Source organism: Acinonyx jubatus, chromosome B4, assembly GCF_027475565.1.
Source record: "Acinonyx jubatus isolate Ajub_Pintada_27869175 chromosome B4, VMU_Ajub_asm_v1.0, whole genome shotgun sequence".
NCBI lineage: Eukaryota > Metazoa > Chordata > Mammalia > Carnivora > Felidae > Acinonyx > Acinonyx jubatus.
The window spans coordinates 133,088,832-133,107,159 of NC_069387.1; the positions used below are offsets into that span (position 1 = coordinate 133,088,832).

Below are 18,328 nucleotides of genomic sequence, written 5' to 3' on the forward strand. Positions count from 1 at the left end.
TTAGTATTAGCAAAGTTTTATTTCAACGTCTTTTCTGCTCATAAATGATTCTGGAAAAGCCGATACGCAAGAGGCTCACCCACCCTCGTCTAAAGGCAACACTGAGGTCACTGAGAACGCTGCTCAGACAAACTCCCCTATGCTGGGGCGCAGGCAGCAGGACGGGCGGGTTTGGGGCAGAGGAATAAATAAACATTGTCTCAGCTCTGCCATCAGGGCTGGGGGCCCAGGGCCCAGAGGCAGCCCATGAGACTGCTGGGCCGACAGCTTGGAACTCCCAAAGCTGCCCGAAGTTAAGGTGTGTTGCAGAAAATGCCGAGGCTTCCGGAGGGCCTGCGTGTCCCCGGGAGGAGCCCTGGGCCGGTGGGCCAGTCTCCTCCTCCTGCTCCAGCCCCGGGAGAGCCCAGCTCCCTGCTGGCGGGGCCTGCCTGGGCACTGGAGGGGGGCAGACTCTCATCCCCACAGTCCCTGCCGAGAGCACTTTTTGGCATTACCTGTTATGTAGTGTCAGGTGGCTGTGACCCAGAGCAGGTAGTGAGGGGTGGCAGGTGAGGGTCCCGAGCCGGTGGCTGGGGGGGGGGTCCCTGGCACCTGCAGCTCTGGGCTGCCCGTACACCTGTGTTTGCTTCCAGACTGCGGTCTGCTCTGCGAGGGGTGGGTGGATCGCAGTGCTGGAAGCCTTGGCCTAGTAGTGTGTGGGTGGGTGGGGTGGAGGCAGGGCGGGGCCAGGGCTGAGCATCACGGGTAAGAACTGAAGAGGGCCAGATGGTGGCTGGAGGTGGCCTGCCTGTAACAGCACCCTGCTCCCAAAGGGGTCCCTCGGGGGAACCAGCCCAGCGGGGTCACCACCGCAGCTCAGGCAGGGCGGGCTGCACCCAGGGCCGCAGCGGGAGATGTGGCGGGAAATGACGTTAAAGAACAACGGCGGGGAGGGCGGCTGTGGACGGGGCACGGTGAGTGTGCGGGGCAGGCGTGCGAGCAGCCAGGGCCTGGCCGTCAGAAGGCGAAGCAGCGCTCCTTGGGGTGGCCCACGCGGTCCAGGTTAGGCAGGCAGGCATACTGGATCATGGGCGGGGGGCCGCACATCAGTATCAGCGGCTCCTCCTCCGGGGGCGGAAGGTGGTCCCGGATCATTTCTTCATTTACGAAGCCCTGGCTGTAGTCCCAGGCTGCAGGCGGGAGACAAGGTGAGTCCCAGTGTGGCCGTGTGACTGACCAACGACTGCCCACCTACCCCAAACCGCCTCCCCCTGACCATTAAACTGCTGTGCTGTGAATTCCTCCCTTCTTTCAACAAACATTGAAGAATGAAGAGGTTGATCCGAAGCAAACGTTTGCCCTGATCCCCTGCCCCAGCCTGGCTGACCCAGAACAAAGCAGCCAGTAAATAATTAACAAAATGGCAGTAAGTGAGTATCTATCGATAATTACTCTAAGCGTAAATGGACTAAATTCTCCAATCAAAAGTGACTGAGTGGGGGCGCCTGGGTGGCTCAGTCGGTTAAGCGTCTGACTTCGGCTCAGGTGATGATCTCACGATTCGTGAGTTCGAGCCGCTCGTCAGGTTCTGTGCTGATAGCGCAGAGACTGGAGCCGGCTTCGGATTCTGTGTCTCATTCTCTCCCTGCCCCTCCCCCACTTGTGCTGTCTCTGTCTCTCAAAGATAAATAAATGTAAAGATAAAAAAAACTAGAGGAAAAAAAGGTGACTGGATAAAAAACAAGACCTATCTATACCAACATAAAAACAGACACATAGTTCAATGAAACAGAATAGAAGGCCCAGAAATAAACCCATGATTATATGGTCAATTAATCTTCAACAAAGGAGGCAAGAATGTACAATGGGAGTGATGTCAAATAAAGCCTCGACAGGGCACTGGGCTGCTGTTGGTCTGAGGGGGAAAAATATATATACAATGGGAAAAAGACAGTCTCTTCTACAAACGGTGTTGGGAAAACGGGACAGCCACATGCAAAAGAATAAAACTGGACCACTTTCTTATGCCGTGTGCAAAAATAAACTCAAAATGGATTAAGAACCTAAATGTGAGACCTGAAACCATAACATTCCTAGAAGAAGGCACAGGCAGGAATTTCTCTTAACATCAGCCATAGCAACATTTTTCTAGACATGTCTCCTAAGGCAAGGGAAACAAAAGCAAAAATAAACTATTAGGACGACATCAAAATAAAAAGCTTCTGCACAGCAAAGGGAACAGCCCACAAAACTAAAAGACAACGCGCTGAATGGGAGAAGATACTTGCAAAGGACTTATCTGATAAAGGGTTAGTGTCTGAAGTATATAAAGACCTGATACAGCTCAACATCCAGAAAACAATCTAACTAAAAACTGGGCAGAAAACGTGAATATGCATTTTGCCAAAGAGGACATCCAGATGGCCAACAGACCTATGGAAAGATGCTCATCATCACTCCTCATCAGGAAAATGCAAATCAAAACCGCAAGGAGATGTCACCTCACACCTGTCAGAATGGCTAAAATCAAAGCACAAGAAACAACAGGTGTTGGCGAGGACGTGGAGAAAAGGGAACCCTGCGTACTGCTGGTGGGAATGCAAAGTGGTGCACCTGCTGTGAAGACAGAATGGAGGTTCCTCAAAAAATTAGAAACAGAATTACCCTATGATCCAGAAATCGCACTACTGGGTATTTACGCAAAGAATACAAAAACACTAATTCAAAGGGATACATACACCCCAGTGTTTATAGCGGCGTTCTCTACAACAGCCAAGATACCTTGGGAAGCAGCCCAAGCGTCCATTGATAGGATAAATGGATAAAGAAGATGTGGTGCATATATACGAGGGAATATTATTCAGCCATGAGATGCCACGAAATCTTGCCATTTACAACAACATGGATGGAGCTAGAGAGTATTATGCCAAGTGAAATCAGGCAGTCAGAGAAAGACAATCCCATACGATTTCACTCATCAAGTGGAGTTTAGGGAAAAAAACCAACAAAGAAAAAAAGAGAGACCAAAACCAGACTCTTTTAACTGTGGGAAACACAGTGATGGTGGCCAGAGGGGAGGGTGAGGGCCTGGGTGACACGGTGAAGGGATGGAGAGCACACTTTTCGTGATGAGCGCTGAGTAACGTACAGAACTTCCGAATCACTACCCTGTACGCCTGAAACTAATAGAACACTGCGTTAACGACACTGAAATTGCACGAAAACAGACGAACGGGACCTATCTATGTGCTGCCTACAAGAACGCACTTTAGACATTTGGGAGGACACACAGACCGAGAGTGAAGGGACGGAAACAGATGTTCTGTGCAAGTGGAAACGAAAAGAAAGCTGAAGTAAATAAGGGACAAAGATGGGAGAGACATAATGGTAAAGAGTCAACCCCACAATGATGTAACATTGGTAAACACTTATGTGCCCAACATAGAAGTACCTGATCACATAAAGCAAATACTAACAGATCTAAAGGGAGAGAGAGAGAGCAATACAGTAAGAGTGGGGGATTTTAATACCCTGCTTATGTCAATGGCTAGGTCACCCAGACAGAAAATCAGTAAGGAAACATCGGCCTCAGGCGACACATTAGGCCAGATGGACCTAACAGACGTTTACAGAACATTCCATCCAAAAGCACACCTCACATCTGTCAGGATGCCACCATCAAAAAGACAAGAAACAAGTGTTGGAGAGGATGTGGAGAAAAGGAAACCCTTGTGTACTGTGAGTACGAACGAGTGCAGCTACTGTGGAAAACAGTATGGAGGGTCCTCAAAAAAATTAGAAATAGAACTACCCTATGACCCAGCAATTCCACTTTTGGGTATTTATCCGAAGAAAATGAAAACACTGGGGTGCCTGAGTGGCTCAGGTGGTTGAGCGGCTGGCTTTGGCTCAGGTCATGATCTCAGGGTTCATGGGTTCGAGCCCTGCACTGGGCTCTGCACCGACAGTGCTGAACCTGCTTCGGGTCCATTCTCTCTCTCCCCACCTCTCAAAAATAAAATAAAATATTAAAAAAAAGAAAATGAAACACTAACTCGAAAAGATATATGCACCCTATGCTCACTGCAGCATTGTTTACAATGGCCAAGATATGGAAGCAAACTAAATGTCCACTGATGGATGAATGGATAAAGAAATTGTGCTACAAATGCTTTCACAGAGCAAGAATTCCTTTCCCTTGAAAGGTCCTTCTAGCTGGACTAAGAATCAAGTTGACATGAGAGGGCTGAATAGGCGAAAATCAAATTTAATAGCCTATATACAGGGAATCCACACAGACATGGAAATTCCAAAGGCAGTCAGGCAAAATGAGGTCCATATGTCATTCTGAACCCGGGAGAAGGGGGCAGACGTCTGAGACTTCAGAGGGAGGGAACGTACTTCATGGCAGGCTAAGAAGGGATGTTTGTTTATTAGATATTTGCCCTGCCATACAGATGAGTCACTCAGATAAAATTTACCTCTGATAATAGCCCTCATTCTGAGAAAGACCCCCTATTTATTTATTTATTTATTTATTTACTATTTTTAAGTTTATTTTTATTTATTTTGAGACAGAGAGGGCAAGCAGGGGAGGGACAGAGAGAACGGGAGAGAGAAAAATCCCAAGCAGGCTCCGTGCTGTCAGTGCAGAGCTTGATGTGGGGCTCAAACTCACAAACCAAGAAATCATAACCCGAGGTGATATCAAGAATCAGATGCTTAACCGACGGAGCCACCAGGCGCCCCGGAAAGACCCTCAGTTTAGATTCTTCTGTGTGGTTGAGGAAGGGACAGAAGTTTCTCTTGAGCCCAACAGGGTCTCAAGTGCCTTCAGCTCAAAATAACCCACGTGCCAAAGTGGCACATTCTGGAGGGGAGGGGTGTGGGTGAGACCTGAACCCCTTCAATACAATGGAATATTATTCGGCCATAAAAAGAATGACATCTTGCCATCTGTGACAACATGGATGGACCTCGAGGGTGTTATGCTAAATGAGTCAGACAGAAAGACAAACACCGTATGAGTCACTTACATGTGGAATCTTTAAAAAAAAAAGAAAGAAAGAAAAACCCCAAAAACAAAAAACTGCAAACTCACAGAGAGAACAGACTGCTGGTTGCCAGAGGCAGGGGAGGGGGCTGGCAGAGGTGGGTGGAGGAGGTAGAAGTTTCTTTTGACTTTATTTTTGGTATAAGTTTATTTTACTTTTTAATGTTTATTTTTGAGAGAGACAGAGTGCTAGCGAGCAGGGGAGGGGCAGCGAGAGAAGGAGACACAGAATTCGAAGCAGGATCCGGGCTCTGAGCGGTCAGCACAGAGCCCCACGCGGGGCTCGAACCCACAAGTGGCGAGATCATGACCTGATCCCAAGTCTGATGCTCAACCGACTGTGCTACCCAGGCACTACGGTATAAGTTTATTTTTATTTATTGTTTTTTTTTAACGTTTATTTATTTTTGAGACAGAGACAGACAGAGCATGAAGCGGGGAGGGGCAGAGAGAGAAAGAGACACAGAATCGGAAGCAGGCTCCAGGCTCTGAGCCATCCGCCCAGAGCCTGACGCAGGGCTCGAACTCCCGGACCGCGAGATCGTGACCTGAGCCGAAGTCGGACGCTTAACCGACTGCGCCACCCAGGCGCCCCAAGTTTATTTTTTAAAAATACGCACGGGACTAAGCTGTATTTGCTAGTATGTAAAATGCGCGGCTATAGAAGACATCGCAAACTGACACGGATTTTGTTTAAATAGTGCGTTTTCCTTTACACGTGTACTGCACAGGCCAGCCGCACTTGCACGTGAGCTGGCCCCAGGCCCCATTCCTTCACTCAGTTCCACGACGGCCCTTGCCCACCTGCTACGCCGTCTTTCTCGTGGCACCTAGAATTTCAGCTTCTACCTAACGTTGTGGCAACACCTCGACTCCTCCTGAACTGTGGGTCAGGGTAACAATAAACGCAAGTGCCAGGAGCCAGGAGACGACCCAGCCCAGCTCCTCCTCCGGCGGGTAGCGGGTGCCCCTTACAACAGCCCCCAGGAGGCCGCGCTCTGGTGTGTGCCACCAGCAGGGGTCAGCGCCGGCCCCTCCTCCGCAGGCAGCGGGGACAAGGAGGCCCCGCCACGGGTGGAGCCTACCCTCCCACGCTACTAGAAACTGTAACCAGAAGGGAGTAAGCCTCTCCGGTTCCTCTCATTCCCGCCCCCCCCCGACGGCCCCGACTTCCAGTGAGACACAAATACAAGCTAAATGTTGCTTTCTTTACTGTAAAAAAAAAAAAAGCAACTCCAGGAACCAGTGCTCCTGCCGCCTCTCCCTGCCGGACTCTACAGTTTGCCCGTGAACAGCACGGGTCCACTTACATGTACATTTTTTCTGGTTAGTGCAGTAAATATATTTTCTTTACGGTTTTCTTAATACCACTTTCTCTGGCTTACTTTATCGTAAGAATACGGTGTGTAAAAATACACACGATATTGTGTTAATCGGCTGTTATCGACAAGGCTTCTGGTCAACAGTAGGCTATTTTAGTAGTTAAGTGTTTGTGGAGTCAGAAGTTATATGCTGGGGCACCTGGGTGGCTCGGTCGGTTAAGCGTCCGACTTCGGCTCAGGTCATGATCTCACAGTTCATGGGTTCGAGCCCCGCGTCGGGCTCTGTGCTGACAGCTCAACCTGAAGCCTGCTTCGGATTCTGTGCCTCCCTCTCTCTCTCTGCCCCTCCTCCGCTGGCTCGCACTCTGTCTCTCTTTCTCTCAAAAATAAATAAACATCAAAAAAAAAAAGTTATATGCAGATTTTTCAACGGCACGGTCAGCACCCCTAATCCTGCTGTTGCCCAAGGGTTAGGTCCTCTGCTCTATAACGTGCTAATAAACCTATTTCGTGTTCATCTTCCTCCACGAGAGCGTCAGCTCACGGGGCCAAGCTGGCTTCCTGAACAGAGCGAGGGCTCCACCAGGAGCCTGGATGGGCTGGTCCAGGCCGGCCGGCCAGCCAGGGGCCTCAGGGCACTGCCGTCCGGTCCACAATTCACCTACATCCCAGCCTAGGTCTCAGCCAGGAGGCCCAGGACCCGATCTGTCAACCCTGAAGGGTGGCTCCTCCCACTCATGAGATGGGCACCTGCCCCTAGAGCCCGTCTGCCCGGTTCCAGGGGAGGTGGACGCCGGGGGGGGGGGGGGGGGGGCGGATGCGAATGACATCACACGCCGGTGCCCTAAGGATGCTTCAAAAATGTCCATTTCCCACCACTTAGAAGTTTCCCATGAAAATGCAGGGCCCTGCTTCTCTTGAAAAGCGGAAAGGCCCGGCCCGTGGGGCTGCAGCCTGACACGAAGGAAGGACACGGAAGGACAGCTGGCTGAGGGGCCTCTGGAGGGAGTGGGGGTCTCCGAGGCTGCACCACCTCCCTGCAGGCTCCCAACCCTGCAGCCAGACGCCATCAGGACCACCGGCCAAGAAGCCCGACCTGCTGCTTTTCTCACAGCAAAGAAGAGACTCAGGTATTTCCCGTACCCACGTCTCCACCCAAAGCGGGAGAATGAAGCGGAATTTAACTCCTAGGGGGCAGCCTCGGTTCGGGTTTTGGAGGTGGCCCTCATCCACTGCCTCCTACATGACCTTGGCAAACAGCCCACCCGGACAGGTCGAATGAGGGTAAGGGTACGTCGGCCTGGCCCCCAGCCGCTGCCCAGGGAAAAAATGGGCGTAACGTGCCTTACAGGGTGCAAAGTGCAAAGCGGGGGCACTTGCCCCCAACCCCAGCAGTGACCCTGAAGACCTGCCCCAGAGTGAGCCCCCCACCAAGGGGAGAAAGGCCAACTTTCTTTGTCCGGTGGGAGGCGGGGCAGCCAGGGAGGGCCTTGGGCTCTGGGGGAGGAGGATGTGGGTTCAAGCCCTGGCTCTGGTGCTTTCCAGCTGTGTGCTGTGGGACACTTACCTCCCCTCTCTGATCCCTCCTTCCTCATTTTTGTGAGAGGGCATCATACTACCTCCCTCGCACACGGCCACCCTGAGCACCACTGGAGATGAAGGGTGCAGAAGGCTCAACCCTGGGAAGGGTCCAGCGCCATCCCCCCGCCCCCGGCCCCCTCAGCGCTTCCTGCCCTCACCTTCGGGAGCTTTGTCCACCGTGTACCAGAGCTTGAAGCGAGCAGAATGTTCGTTCCTCAGTTCCTCCAGCTCGGGCCGCAGCAGGATGTCCTTCTCAGTCTGCGGGGGACAGGGCCCAGTGGTCAGCAGGGACGGCTCGTCATCCCACCCGCTGGGGGCCACGCACTTGGCGGCGCTTGCTGGGGAGCGGCCCGGCAGAGCCGAGCCAGACTCCCAGAAACTCCCAGAAACCCCCGCCCCGCTCTGCCCACCTCGCCGGAGGAGCGGATCAAAGCTGCAGACAAGACGTTCATTACAAACGGCGTCTGCGGAAGGCGCCCAGCACTGTAGGAGACGTGCCCCCTGTAAGCGGGAGCGGGGAGAGCGAGCAAACGAGGCCGGGCACACGCAACTGCAGAGCAGGGACGGACCGTCCTGACCGTCCACTTAAAAGAGCCAACCGTCCCACCACCCTCATCCCTCGGCCAAGCCTCTTTGTGCTCTGGCGTCTCGGGCTGTATATCCGTAAACTGGGAAACGGAGACACTGCTCCCCAGGTCACACCCGCTCCTTCCACAGCCTCGCCCTTGCTGACCCCCTGCTTGACCTACAGCTCCCCACTCTCTGCTCACACCGGCCTCATCCGGCTGGCCCCACGTGACCCTGTCCTTCAGCCTGGTACCACCTCCTCCAGGAAGCCTTCCCGGACTCCCCAGGGGCATCGGCGTGCTCCTCACATGGGCCCTCTGACCACGGGCCTTTGCCTCATGCGTTCACAGATCACAGAAGATAGAAGGGGCTCCTCCAATCAGTGGGCAGCCTAACTGACCTCATGGGACTGTTATTAAACTGGGGGCCAAAGAGCTCTGTCAACCAGAAGGGATCGCCCACTCACAAAGCACTACTGAGCCCCTGGGCCAGGGCAGAATGGCCCTCCCCACCGAGGCAGACAGCGAGAGATGCAGAGATGTATTTTCTCTGTCCCATGTGACCAACGGCACCCGGACAGGCTCAGCGAAAGGGACTACTGGGGGCGCTTAGTGGCATCGAGAGATGGGCAGGAAAAGACAAATAATCTGAAGCCACAGCGATGAACATTTGCTGAGTACCCACTGCGTGGAGGGCGTCTTGCTACAGGAGGGGCTGACCCAGCCGTACTTGTTCTCATAAGGACCCTGCAGTCCTGACCCCTCAGTGTTCCCCTCTGGGAAATGGGCTGCAGGCAGGAAGCACGAGCCTCTGAGTGTCTCGGGGAGGAGGGTGTTGATCGTTTCTCCCATTTCTAAGGGGGGCAGGGGGCCGTGCCTGTGCTGATGGGAGTGAGAACAGGGCCAGGGCTCAGGCTCGACAATCTCTGTGCGAAAAACTATAGAAAATATGGGAGAAAAGAAAAATCAGCTGATAGTCTTACCAGGTCAGTCTATTACCTGATAGAGATAACAGATAGATAGAGATAGAGATAGAATTTTTTGTGTATCTTTTAGATTTTGTTTTCTTTTTCTGTTCATGTTTGTTGGTTTATTTATTTATTTAAAGAGAGAGAGGGTGAGCATGTTATTTATTTATTTTAAGAGACAGAAAGTGAGCAAGTGCATGTGAGAGAGCAGGGGAGGGGCAGGGAGAAGAAGAGAATCCCAAGCAGCCTCCATTCTATCAGCACGGAGCCTGACGCGGGGCTCCATCTCACAAACCATGAGATCATGACCTGAGCTGAAATCAAGAGTCAGACACTTGACTGACGGAGCCACCCAGGCGCCCCTAGACTTTGTTTTCTAATAACTACATATCCTTTCTTTTTAACAAAAATAGGACCAGGGCGTGCAGGCCACCTTGCCACCTGCTCTTTTTTTTTTTTTTTTTAAATGTTTATTTATTTTTGAGAGAGAGACAGACAGAGCATGAGTGGGGAAGGGGCAGAGAGAGGGAAGGAGACACAGAATCTGAAACAGGCTTCAGGCTCTGAGGCTGGAACTAGGGAACACCGAGATCGTGACCTAGGCTGAAGTCGGACACTTAACCAACTGAGCCACCCAGGCGCCCCGCCACCTGCTCTCCTAAGGAAAGAACGCACCGCAGACCCCCCACGCGTCACCGGCCTCTGAGCACCAATGCTTCCCTTACCAGCTGCCCAGCTTGTGCTGGACCAACGGACTGTTCCCTGCTGAAGGACATTTAAATCGTTCTGAACACCCTCCTTCACAAACAATGTCTCCTTGACCATCCTCACTGCCCTAAGTTCTTAGATGAATCTGAGAAAGTGGAGTTTGGGGCAGAAAATTCCACGTGGGTATGGCATTCAATACCCGCAGCCCCGTATTCCCTGGGTGGGCCTCTCTCACACCAGCAGCGACGAGACTGTCTTCCTACAGCTTTGCCAGCACTGTGTAATGACCGTTTCACAGCTCTGCCCATCAGAGGCACGGAGCGTCGATCTCACATTTGTTTGTTTGTTTGCTTTTAAGCAATCTCTACACCCAGTGTGGGGCTTGAACCCATGGCCCCGAGATCGAGTCTCACGCTCTTCCAACTGAGCCAGCCAGGTGCCCGTATTTATTATCGTTTCAAAAAGAGAGATGTTGTATCCCTAGCTCTATCTCTTTAGTTTGAAAAGACTCTTTCTATAGTGGTGCTGCAGCATGGGTTTCTTCCCCAGCTGTTTATCTACCTCATTTATAGGGGTTTTTTTTCCATTTTTAAGCAGATGGGCTCTCCTTTGGTGTTTTGTTTAGACGGCCCATCCCCACTCATTCATTCAACACTCACAAAAAGGCTCACCTAGAGCCTCTAACGCACCACTTTTCTACACGTACATTTTTAACCTAAATCTCATTTTACTTTAAGGTTAAAGTAGGGTCTACTCAGCACTTTCCAAAGTCATAGCAGCTGACCCAACGCTCCTTTCCATCTCTCTCCTCGGGTTTGAGACGCCACCTGCACCAACTTGACAGTCTCGTGTATGCTCGGCCCTGTCCCTCGGCCAGTGCTATTCAACCGAACTTTCTGCCACGATGGATGTGGGAATGTTCCGGATCTGTGTTACCCGATACAGTAACCGCATGCCACGCGGGGCTACAGAACCCATGAGAGAGGGTGTTTTCCATGTTAGTTAATCTTCGCTAACTTAAATGTAAATAGCCACGTGTTCTAGCATGTTCCGGCACAGTCTGGATTTTCCATCGTGTCACCTGGAAATGCTTAAGCCCCAGCAAGCCCAGTTCTCGTGTGTGGCTTTGGAGCCACTGTTTCCATCACAGATGTGTTAGTAGCACGATCAATTCTACCCTGTTATTCTCTCTTTTCAAACTTTCTTGGCTGCGCACGGACACTCTGTCTTCCCAGAACACTAGCACCTCGTGTGCGTGTTTCACTCTCCTTCCATCACGGCGCACACTGGGACTCCCGAAGGCTCCGTGACCTGCCACGCTGCCCCAACGGAACGCAAAACCAGATATGGGATCCAGCGGCTTCCACTAAGCCACACATCACAAAGGCTTGCAAAAATGTAAAACAAGACAGTATTTCCTAAAATACAGTTACTCTCGTACACTACGCTCTGCCTCGAGTCCTGGTCGCGCTCCTTCCTGTGCGACTGGCAGGTCCAGCACCTCTCCGGGTCTCTGAGCCCAGAGCTATATAAAGTGGAGATCATTCTACCGCCCAGCCCAGTGGGCCGACAGGCGTGAGGATGTCCTGTTCAGGTGACAGAGGACTGACGGCCTCCAGAGACTAACCCAGCAGCACCAAGTGGAACCAGCGTCCCCCCATCCCACCTCACCCCACCCCCACCACCTCAGAACACTGGCTCTTCCCACCCACCCCGGGGCCCCTTGGCAGCCCCCTCGGTGGGCCTCAGAGCTGTGTCCTGCAGCTGTGCGGGTCCAAGGACTCAGGCAGGCCCCTCCCCCTCTGAGCTTGGTTCCTCAAAGATGGGCCCTGGGGCAAGCTGACCTGAACCACATCCGAGAGGCTCAGGGGGCTAGGCATGGCCCCCCCACTGTTGGGGGATGGGTGTCTCACCTTGGCTTTGCCCCAAAGGGGTATCACTCTGCAAAACCCACACATTCAGTCATAAAACAGTGAATCTAGAAAGACCCTTGGGATGACCTGACTTCATCAGTTCATTCCACAATGAGGGAGCAGAGCCCAGAGACAGCAAGTGGCTTGCCCAAGGCCACACGGCAGGCCTGGGCAGGCGGGCAACAGGCATGGGGAGGCGGACACACACCCAGGAGCCAGAGAGACCGGGTCCAAACCCTGCCCCAACACCCCCAGCTCAGGGACGGCATGCACGTGTGCTCTCGGCCCCTCTGGCTCCAGGCCAGCCCCCACCCAGCCCAGTGTTCTTGCCCTTCACTGCCAGGTTCTTCGCTGTTTGTGGAGTGAGCTCTGAGATTCAGAGGAAGCAGCCAGGGAGCAAACCCCAGGGTGGGGGGTGCTCCAGCAGCATCACCCCCTCCGCCCACCTCCGCCCCCCCCCCCCCCCCCGGCCCTGAGCAGCACCACTCAGGTCAGACCCTGGGCTCTGGACTGTAAAGCCTGACGCCCACCAGCTACAGCGAAAGCTACCTGTGCACAGGACGCTCAGAGGACCCTCACGTTTCAGCCACAGAGCCGTGCAGACCCCCCGATGGGTGCCCCACAGGGGCCGGCACCCCCTCTGGGGGAGCCGGGCCCGCGCATCTGTGTCGGGAACACTCACTGACCTGGTTGGCGAAGAGCAGGTGGCACACGGTGTGGTCATCTGGGTCTTTCATGATGGCGCGGATCACTTGTAGCATCGGAGTGATGCCTGCAAAACACAGGCCCAGCAGCGCCAGGCAGGCACGGGGTGGGGTGGAGGGGAGGTGCCAGGACAACCAGGCCCAGGCTCCTGACCTTGGGGAGCTCACGACTGCTTCTGTCTGCGCCCTGACCCTGACCCGTGACATCTGCCTGCTGGGGGCTCAGCGAAGGGCTCTGGGTCCACATACCGGTGCCTCCTGCAATCATGCCGACAGACTTCGCCGTCTTGATGACGGGGTTGGATTTCTTGTCTGGACGGATGGCAAACTTTCCTGGGGAGAGGAGAAGGTAGAAGGAGACGGGGAGACCCCAGCTCTCAAACAGGCGGTACTTGGGGCTGGACGGGCTGGGGAACCCGCTCCCGCTTCGGGGGCCTGAGGTGTGGGCAGCCAGCTGGGGGCAGGGAGACGATGGGAAGGCGGAGCTACAGGCCAAGGGGAGCGCGAGGGTGAGCCCCTCACTCCCACCGCAGACGGTACTGGGGGGCGGTGGGGGGGGTTGGGGAGCGGGACGTGCTCCAGCTCGAAGCTTTCACTTGTTTTCAGACAAACCAAGCTGGTCTGGGGGCCACATCTGGCCCCCGAGGGCAGCCCGTGTGCAGGCCCTGTGCTGGCCAATCTCCCTCCTCTATGGCCGAATAAACCGAGGCCCCAGAGAGGAGACGGCCTGCCCAACAAGAGTCACCCACCCAGACAGCGGCAGAATCGGGGCCCTGCACCCAACCTTCACCGCGCCCGCGGGGCCCCGCGATTCCAACCCAAATCACCTTTGCCCTGATAGACCAGCAGCCCGTTCGGGCCCCGGAACTCAATGGTGTCCCCAATCTTCATGCTTTCCAGGTACTGGGACATCTTGCCCCCAGCAGGAAACTTGGGATGGGTGTCTTTGAAGTAAACCTGCAAGACATTCCCACAGTCCGCAGGGTCACCAGGGTAAGCTCTGGGCCACAGAGGCAAGAGAGGAACCTCTTCTGGGTTTCTTCTGCAGCCTGCGTGTGGCTTTCTCACGCAGTGCCCCGGCCAGTCGTCTGCGTGCCAGCCCCCCCGGAGTCCGCCCTTCCCCAACATCCCCCGGGAACACAGAGCCTCGGCCTGCTGCACAAGGCGACCAACCCGGGGGCCTGCTGCATCAACGTTCTGCAGAGAACTGTCTCCGTGCCCCCTCCCTGCAGGAGACTCCCACGAGGTCAGCGCAGAAAAGCCTCTGGGGAGATGGGCTGGGCCCCACCCCTCCTGCGTACCCTCAGCTCTTTCCGTTCTGTGCTGTCATAGAGACCGCGCTCCTGGAACAATTCCCCGCCGCCACCCCCCACCCCGCCGTGCCCTTTGGGACTTCCCCTCTGGAAGAAGGGAAGGGCTACCAGAAAGACACGGGGAGACCGAGGGTGAGCAGCTCGCCCTGGCCAGGGCCGAGGGTGCTGGGCCTCGAGGGGCAAGCAGGAGTGATGGGCGGGGAGGGGGCGGCTGGGGAGGGTGCGGGGACAGGGAGAGGCATGTGGGCCAGGACTCTGGCCAACGGGGAGCAGGGAGCAAGGTCTCTGAGGCAGGAGGGTCTGGTCTTCCGGAGTCTCCCATCCTCTACTTGGATCCCCCCCCACCGACACCTTCTCCACATCCGGCTAGAGTGATTCCAACAAGAACAGAGGTCCGAACCGGACCGCCTTCCCTCTCCTCTGGATAAAGGCCCAAACCTTACCGGGCCCCCAAGGCCCTGCCTGCCCCCCAACCTCCCCCTTCTTGTCCTCTGAAGCCCCCGCCCTTTGCGTCAGTCTAAAAGCCTCCTTCTGACTTCAGGGCCTTTGCACCGGGAAGGTCCTTTTCCTTCCTCTCTGTCTGGACAACGCGTCCTCGGCCCCCACATCTCACCCCCCTGTTGCCTGCCCGGGGGAGCAGCGCCCATCACCCCACCTGCCTCACCTCTGGTGCCATTCCAGGCGCTCAGTCTCACATGTTTGTCCCCTGGAGCAAGGGGGTCCGCTCTCCAGGCAAAGACAGGCTCCCGAGGCTAGGCCTGGGCACCCAGCACGATCAAAATGACCCCAAGCTAAGGAGGGACCCAGGCCACAGCCTGGACTGACAGACCCTGCTCCCTTCCTGCCCTCACAGCCCCTGGGCCTCAGCTCTGGCCCAGAGGGGGTCTCTGCCGGTCCCTCCACCATGAAGCGCCTAGTGAGGGGACCCACGCAGCGGAGGTAGGACAGTAAGCCTGGTCCACAGGAACGCTGAGCCAGGGTGGCCATGGGGGTTGGGGCCCATACTGGGAGGGCCTCCGACAGCCCACATCCAAGCCTCGGCTGGTTCATAGCAGTTGGACGTGTAATCCAAGAACATGGATCATTCTGGAAAGCCTGTGCTTCTAACTTTCACAAAAGTGTACTGGCATTGCTTTTTCCACTCAATACGATGATTTTTAAGATCCTTGTTGGTTATTCTGCGCCTCTCTGGTTCTAAAGGCTGCGTCTCCACAGTGTGTGCTCAGCCCTGACCCACGATGGATCCCAGGTCTCCAGACAACAGCCCCAAGCTCCTCACACTGCTCCTGAGGGGCCCGTGGGCCGTTTCCTCAGGAAAGTGTGCTCAGGAAAGGACCTGCTGGTCACAAGACCGCGTGACCGAGTGCAGTGAAGCGAGCACCCTGGGGCCACCACCAGGGACCCAGCGCCCCAGGCTTTGCCCGTCCAAGGGCGGGAAGGTGAGCCCTGCACGAGCTGCTCGACCTTCCTGGTTTCTCTTCTGCAGACGATCTGTCCTGAGTTGAAGACACTCATCCTGAGCCCCAGCGCCTGCCCTCTGCCAAGACCTCCATATTGGCTTTTGCTGGGGAGCCAGAGTTTGCCAATCGTTCAGAAACCAGGTGCAAGGGGGCACCGGGCCTTCAGAGACCAGGTCAGCCCTGCCCCCACGCGGTCATGGCCCCGAGCCCTCACCTTGATGACCAGGTCCACAAAACCCTTGTCGTCGTCGCTGGAGACGGGAGTGTAGGGCCGGATGACCAGGTTTCCATCGATTCGAGCCGAGAGGTAGATGTGCTGGCCTGCAGGACGAGGAGGGGTGATTCCGGGAGTTCTGGAGGGGCCGCCAGCTGTCTCTGCAGGGTCCACTGAGGCCAGTCAACTCACCGCCCTTTGCCCCAGCCCGTACTGAAAGCCTGGCCTGGCTTGGGCTCCACGACCCCCTTCCCGCCCCCACGGGGATTCCCACCACGTCCCAGTTCCTGCAGCCACACCTTGGCTCACGCTGGTACCGCTGCCGGGGACAGCAGCGACTTCCCCTCTCTGGCTGACGCTCATCCCTGGCGGCCCCCGTGGCTGTCACCTTCTCCTTGAAGCCTTCCCCACTCTCCCCAGTTCGAGGGCAAAGCTCCCACCCCTGCGGCCCAGCACCCGGTTCCACTCGGGCTGGGTCAGGGCTGCGCTCACCGACGGGGAGGCCCAGGATGTGCTGGGGCGAAGGCAGGGCGAAGCGGAACCGCCGGGTGTCACGGCTGATAACCTGCGGGGAGGCCCGAGCTGTCAGACGGCACCCGGGGCAGGGGGACCCCCGACCGCCGAGCTCCCAGCGCCCGGTGTGAGAAGCGATGCTGATCCACGCGGACTCACAAGCTGCACACGCGCGGGCCAACGCTGGGTGTGCCTCTGCTCTCACGGGCCCAGAGAAGGGCAGGGACCCAACCGGGGCCACACAGCAAGGTGGTCGGGGTAAGGAATGAACTCGGATCCCAAAGGAAGGCTGCCAGATGGCTCAGGAAATTCTGGGGGCAAGAGAGGGGACCCAAGCCTGCCATCAGCTTGGACAGTGTCCTGGGGTGGCAGGAAGAGCTCGGGCCCCGGGCTGGCAAACCAGGGGCAGGGCCGAGACAAGGCCTCTGTGGGGTCTCCCCTGCGCCCAGTGCAGCCAGGAGCGTGGGTGTGGAGGGGTCGTTCGGACGGCAGGCAGCCGTCGGGCACACGTTCACGCCCACGTGAGACTAGGCGATGTGGCAACGTGCGCTCGTGGACACGGTGCCATCACTGGGGACAACAGACTTCTCCGAAGTCACGGAGCATCACTCTGAGCGTCCCTGAAGTATGCAAGCAGAGCCCGGGGGTCTGATCTCAGGAAGCCAGAGCCCAGCGACCTCTCAGGACACTGGGCTCGGCAGCCAGGGGTCTCCCCGCCCCAGAAGCCCAGGCCCGAAGCCGCATCCCCCGGAAACCTTGCACTCCACGCAAACTGAGCCCCAGGCCTTCTGGGAACGGAGCCCAGGGTTCTCAACTGGTCCTGGGGCTCCAGGTCAGAAACCCACATGCCAGTTTTTGGAAGAAGAACAGAAACGAGGGGAAAACACTGGTAATTATTGTGCCGGCCAACGCTAGCAAGGCACAGCAAAAGTGACACGCGAACATCGGTGCAGAGCTCTGCACGGTGCCGGCATTCGGCTGCTGGCCATGATGAGCTGGGCAGCAGAGCCCCAGAGGTTCAAGGGGACCGTGCAAGTCAGTGGGCCCAGGAAGGGCAGGCGGTGGGGGCCTCCCTGTGCCTGTGGGGGAGCTCGGCGAAAGTTTCCCAAAGTCGACCCACCTGCTGACCCCAAAAAGCCACCGCTAGGCTATAACGGGCACGGGGCAGATTTAACTGCTAGGACTTTTGCCACAGGCCCGGTCAAAGGGAACTGGGGGGGTCCGCTGTGCGACGTCCCTATGAGGAAATACGAGATAGTCATCAATGAACTAGGGGTGCACCTGGGCGGCTCCGTCAGTTGAGCGCCCAACTGCGGCTCAGGTCACGGTCTCGCAGTTCGTGGGTTCGAGCCCCACATCAGCCTCTCCACTCTCAGTACAGAGCCCACTTCAGATCCCCTGTCCCCCTCTCTTCCCCTCCCCGGCTTGTGCTTTCCCAAAGATAAATAAATTAAAAGATAATAATAATGAACCAGGGGAGCCTGGGGGGCTCAGCCGATTAAGCGTCCAACTTCAGCTCAGGTCATGATCTCGCGGTCCGTGAGTTCGAGTCCCATGTCGGGCTCACTGCTATCAACCGAGCCCGCTTCAGATCCTCTCTGCCCCTTCCCCGCTCACGTGCTTTCTCTCTCTCTCTCAAAAATAATAAAAAAAAATTTTTTTAATCAGGCTATTAAAAGAAAGAGAAAGTAAGTACACACCTAAAACTCCATACGTCATATATACGCGAATGTGATGCCCAGAAGGCTCACACTGGCCCATGAATGGGACCCTCTGCACAGGGGTGGTGTGGGGGGGATGGGAAGGATGGGGCATTCATACTTTATAAACAGGATTTTTAGAGTGAACACATATAAATCATACATTACTTCTGGAATTAAAATTGTTAAAATGATGGGGCGCCTGGGTGGCTCAGTCGGTTAAGCGGCCGACTTCGGCTCAGGTCATGGTCTCGCGGTCCGTGAGTTCGAGCCCCGCGTCGGGCTCTGGGCTGACGGCTCAGAGCCTGGAGCCTGTTTCCAATTCTGTGTCTCC

At 55.6% G+C, this 18,328-nt stretch overlaps 1 protein-coding gene across 2 annotated transcripts in view; it reads right to left on the minus strand.

The window, feature by feature from the left end:
- Positions 1-18,328, minus strand: part of LOC106979905 (NADH-cytochrome b5 reductase 3) — a 27,817-nt gene continuing 9,489 nt past the window's right edge. Inside the window, exons 3-9 of one of the 2 annotated variants that reach the window (XM_027070582.2) lie at positions 16,274-16,346; positions 15,782-15,888; positions 13,622-13,751; positions 13,044-13,127; positions 12,777-12,862; positions 8,094-8,193; positions 1-1,169 (exon numbers count right to left, since the gene is read on the minus strand). In XM_027070582.2, the coding sequence (XP_026926383.1) occupies positions 997-1,169; positions 8,094-8,193; positions 12,777-12,862; positions 13,044-13,127; positions 13,622-13,751; positions 15,782-15,888; positions 16,274-16,346 (753 nt within the window). In that variant the 3' untranslated portion in view covers positions 1-996. Of the gene's footprint in view, positions 1,170-7,852; positions 8,004-8,093; positions 8,194-12,776; positions 12,863-13,043; positions 13,128-13,621; positions 13,752-15,781; positions 15,889-16,273; positions 16,347-18,328 lie in introns of those variants that run through there. The other variant, XM_027070583.2, reaches the window with a different exon arrangement.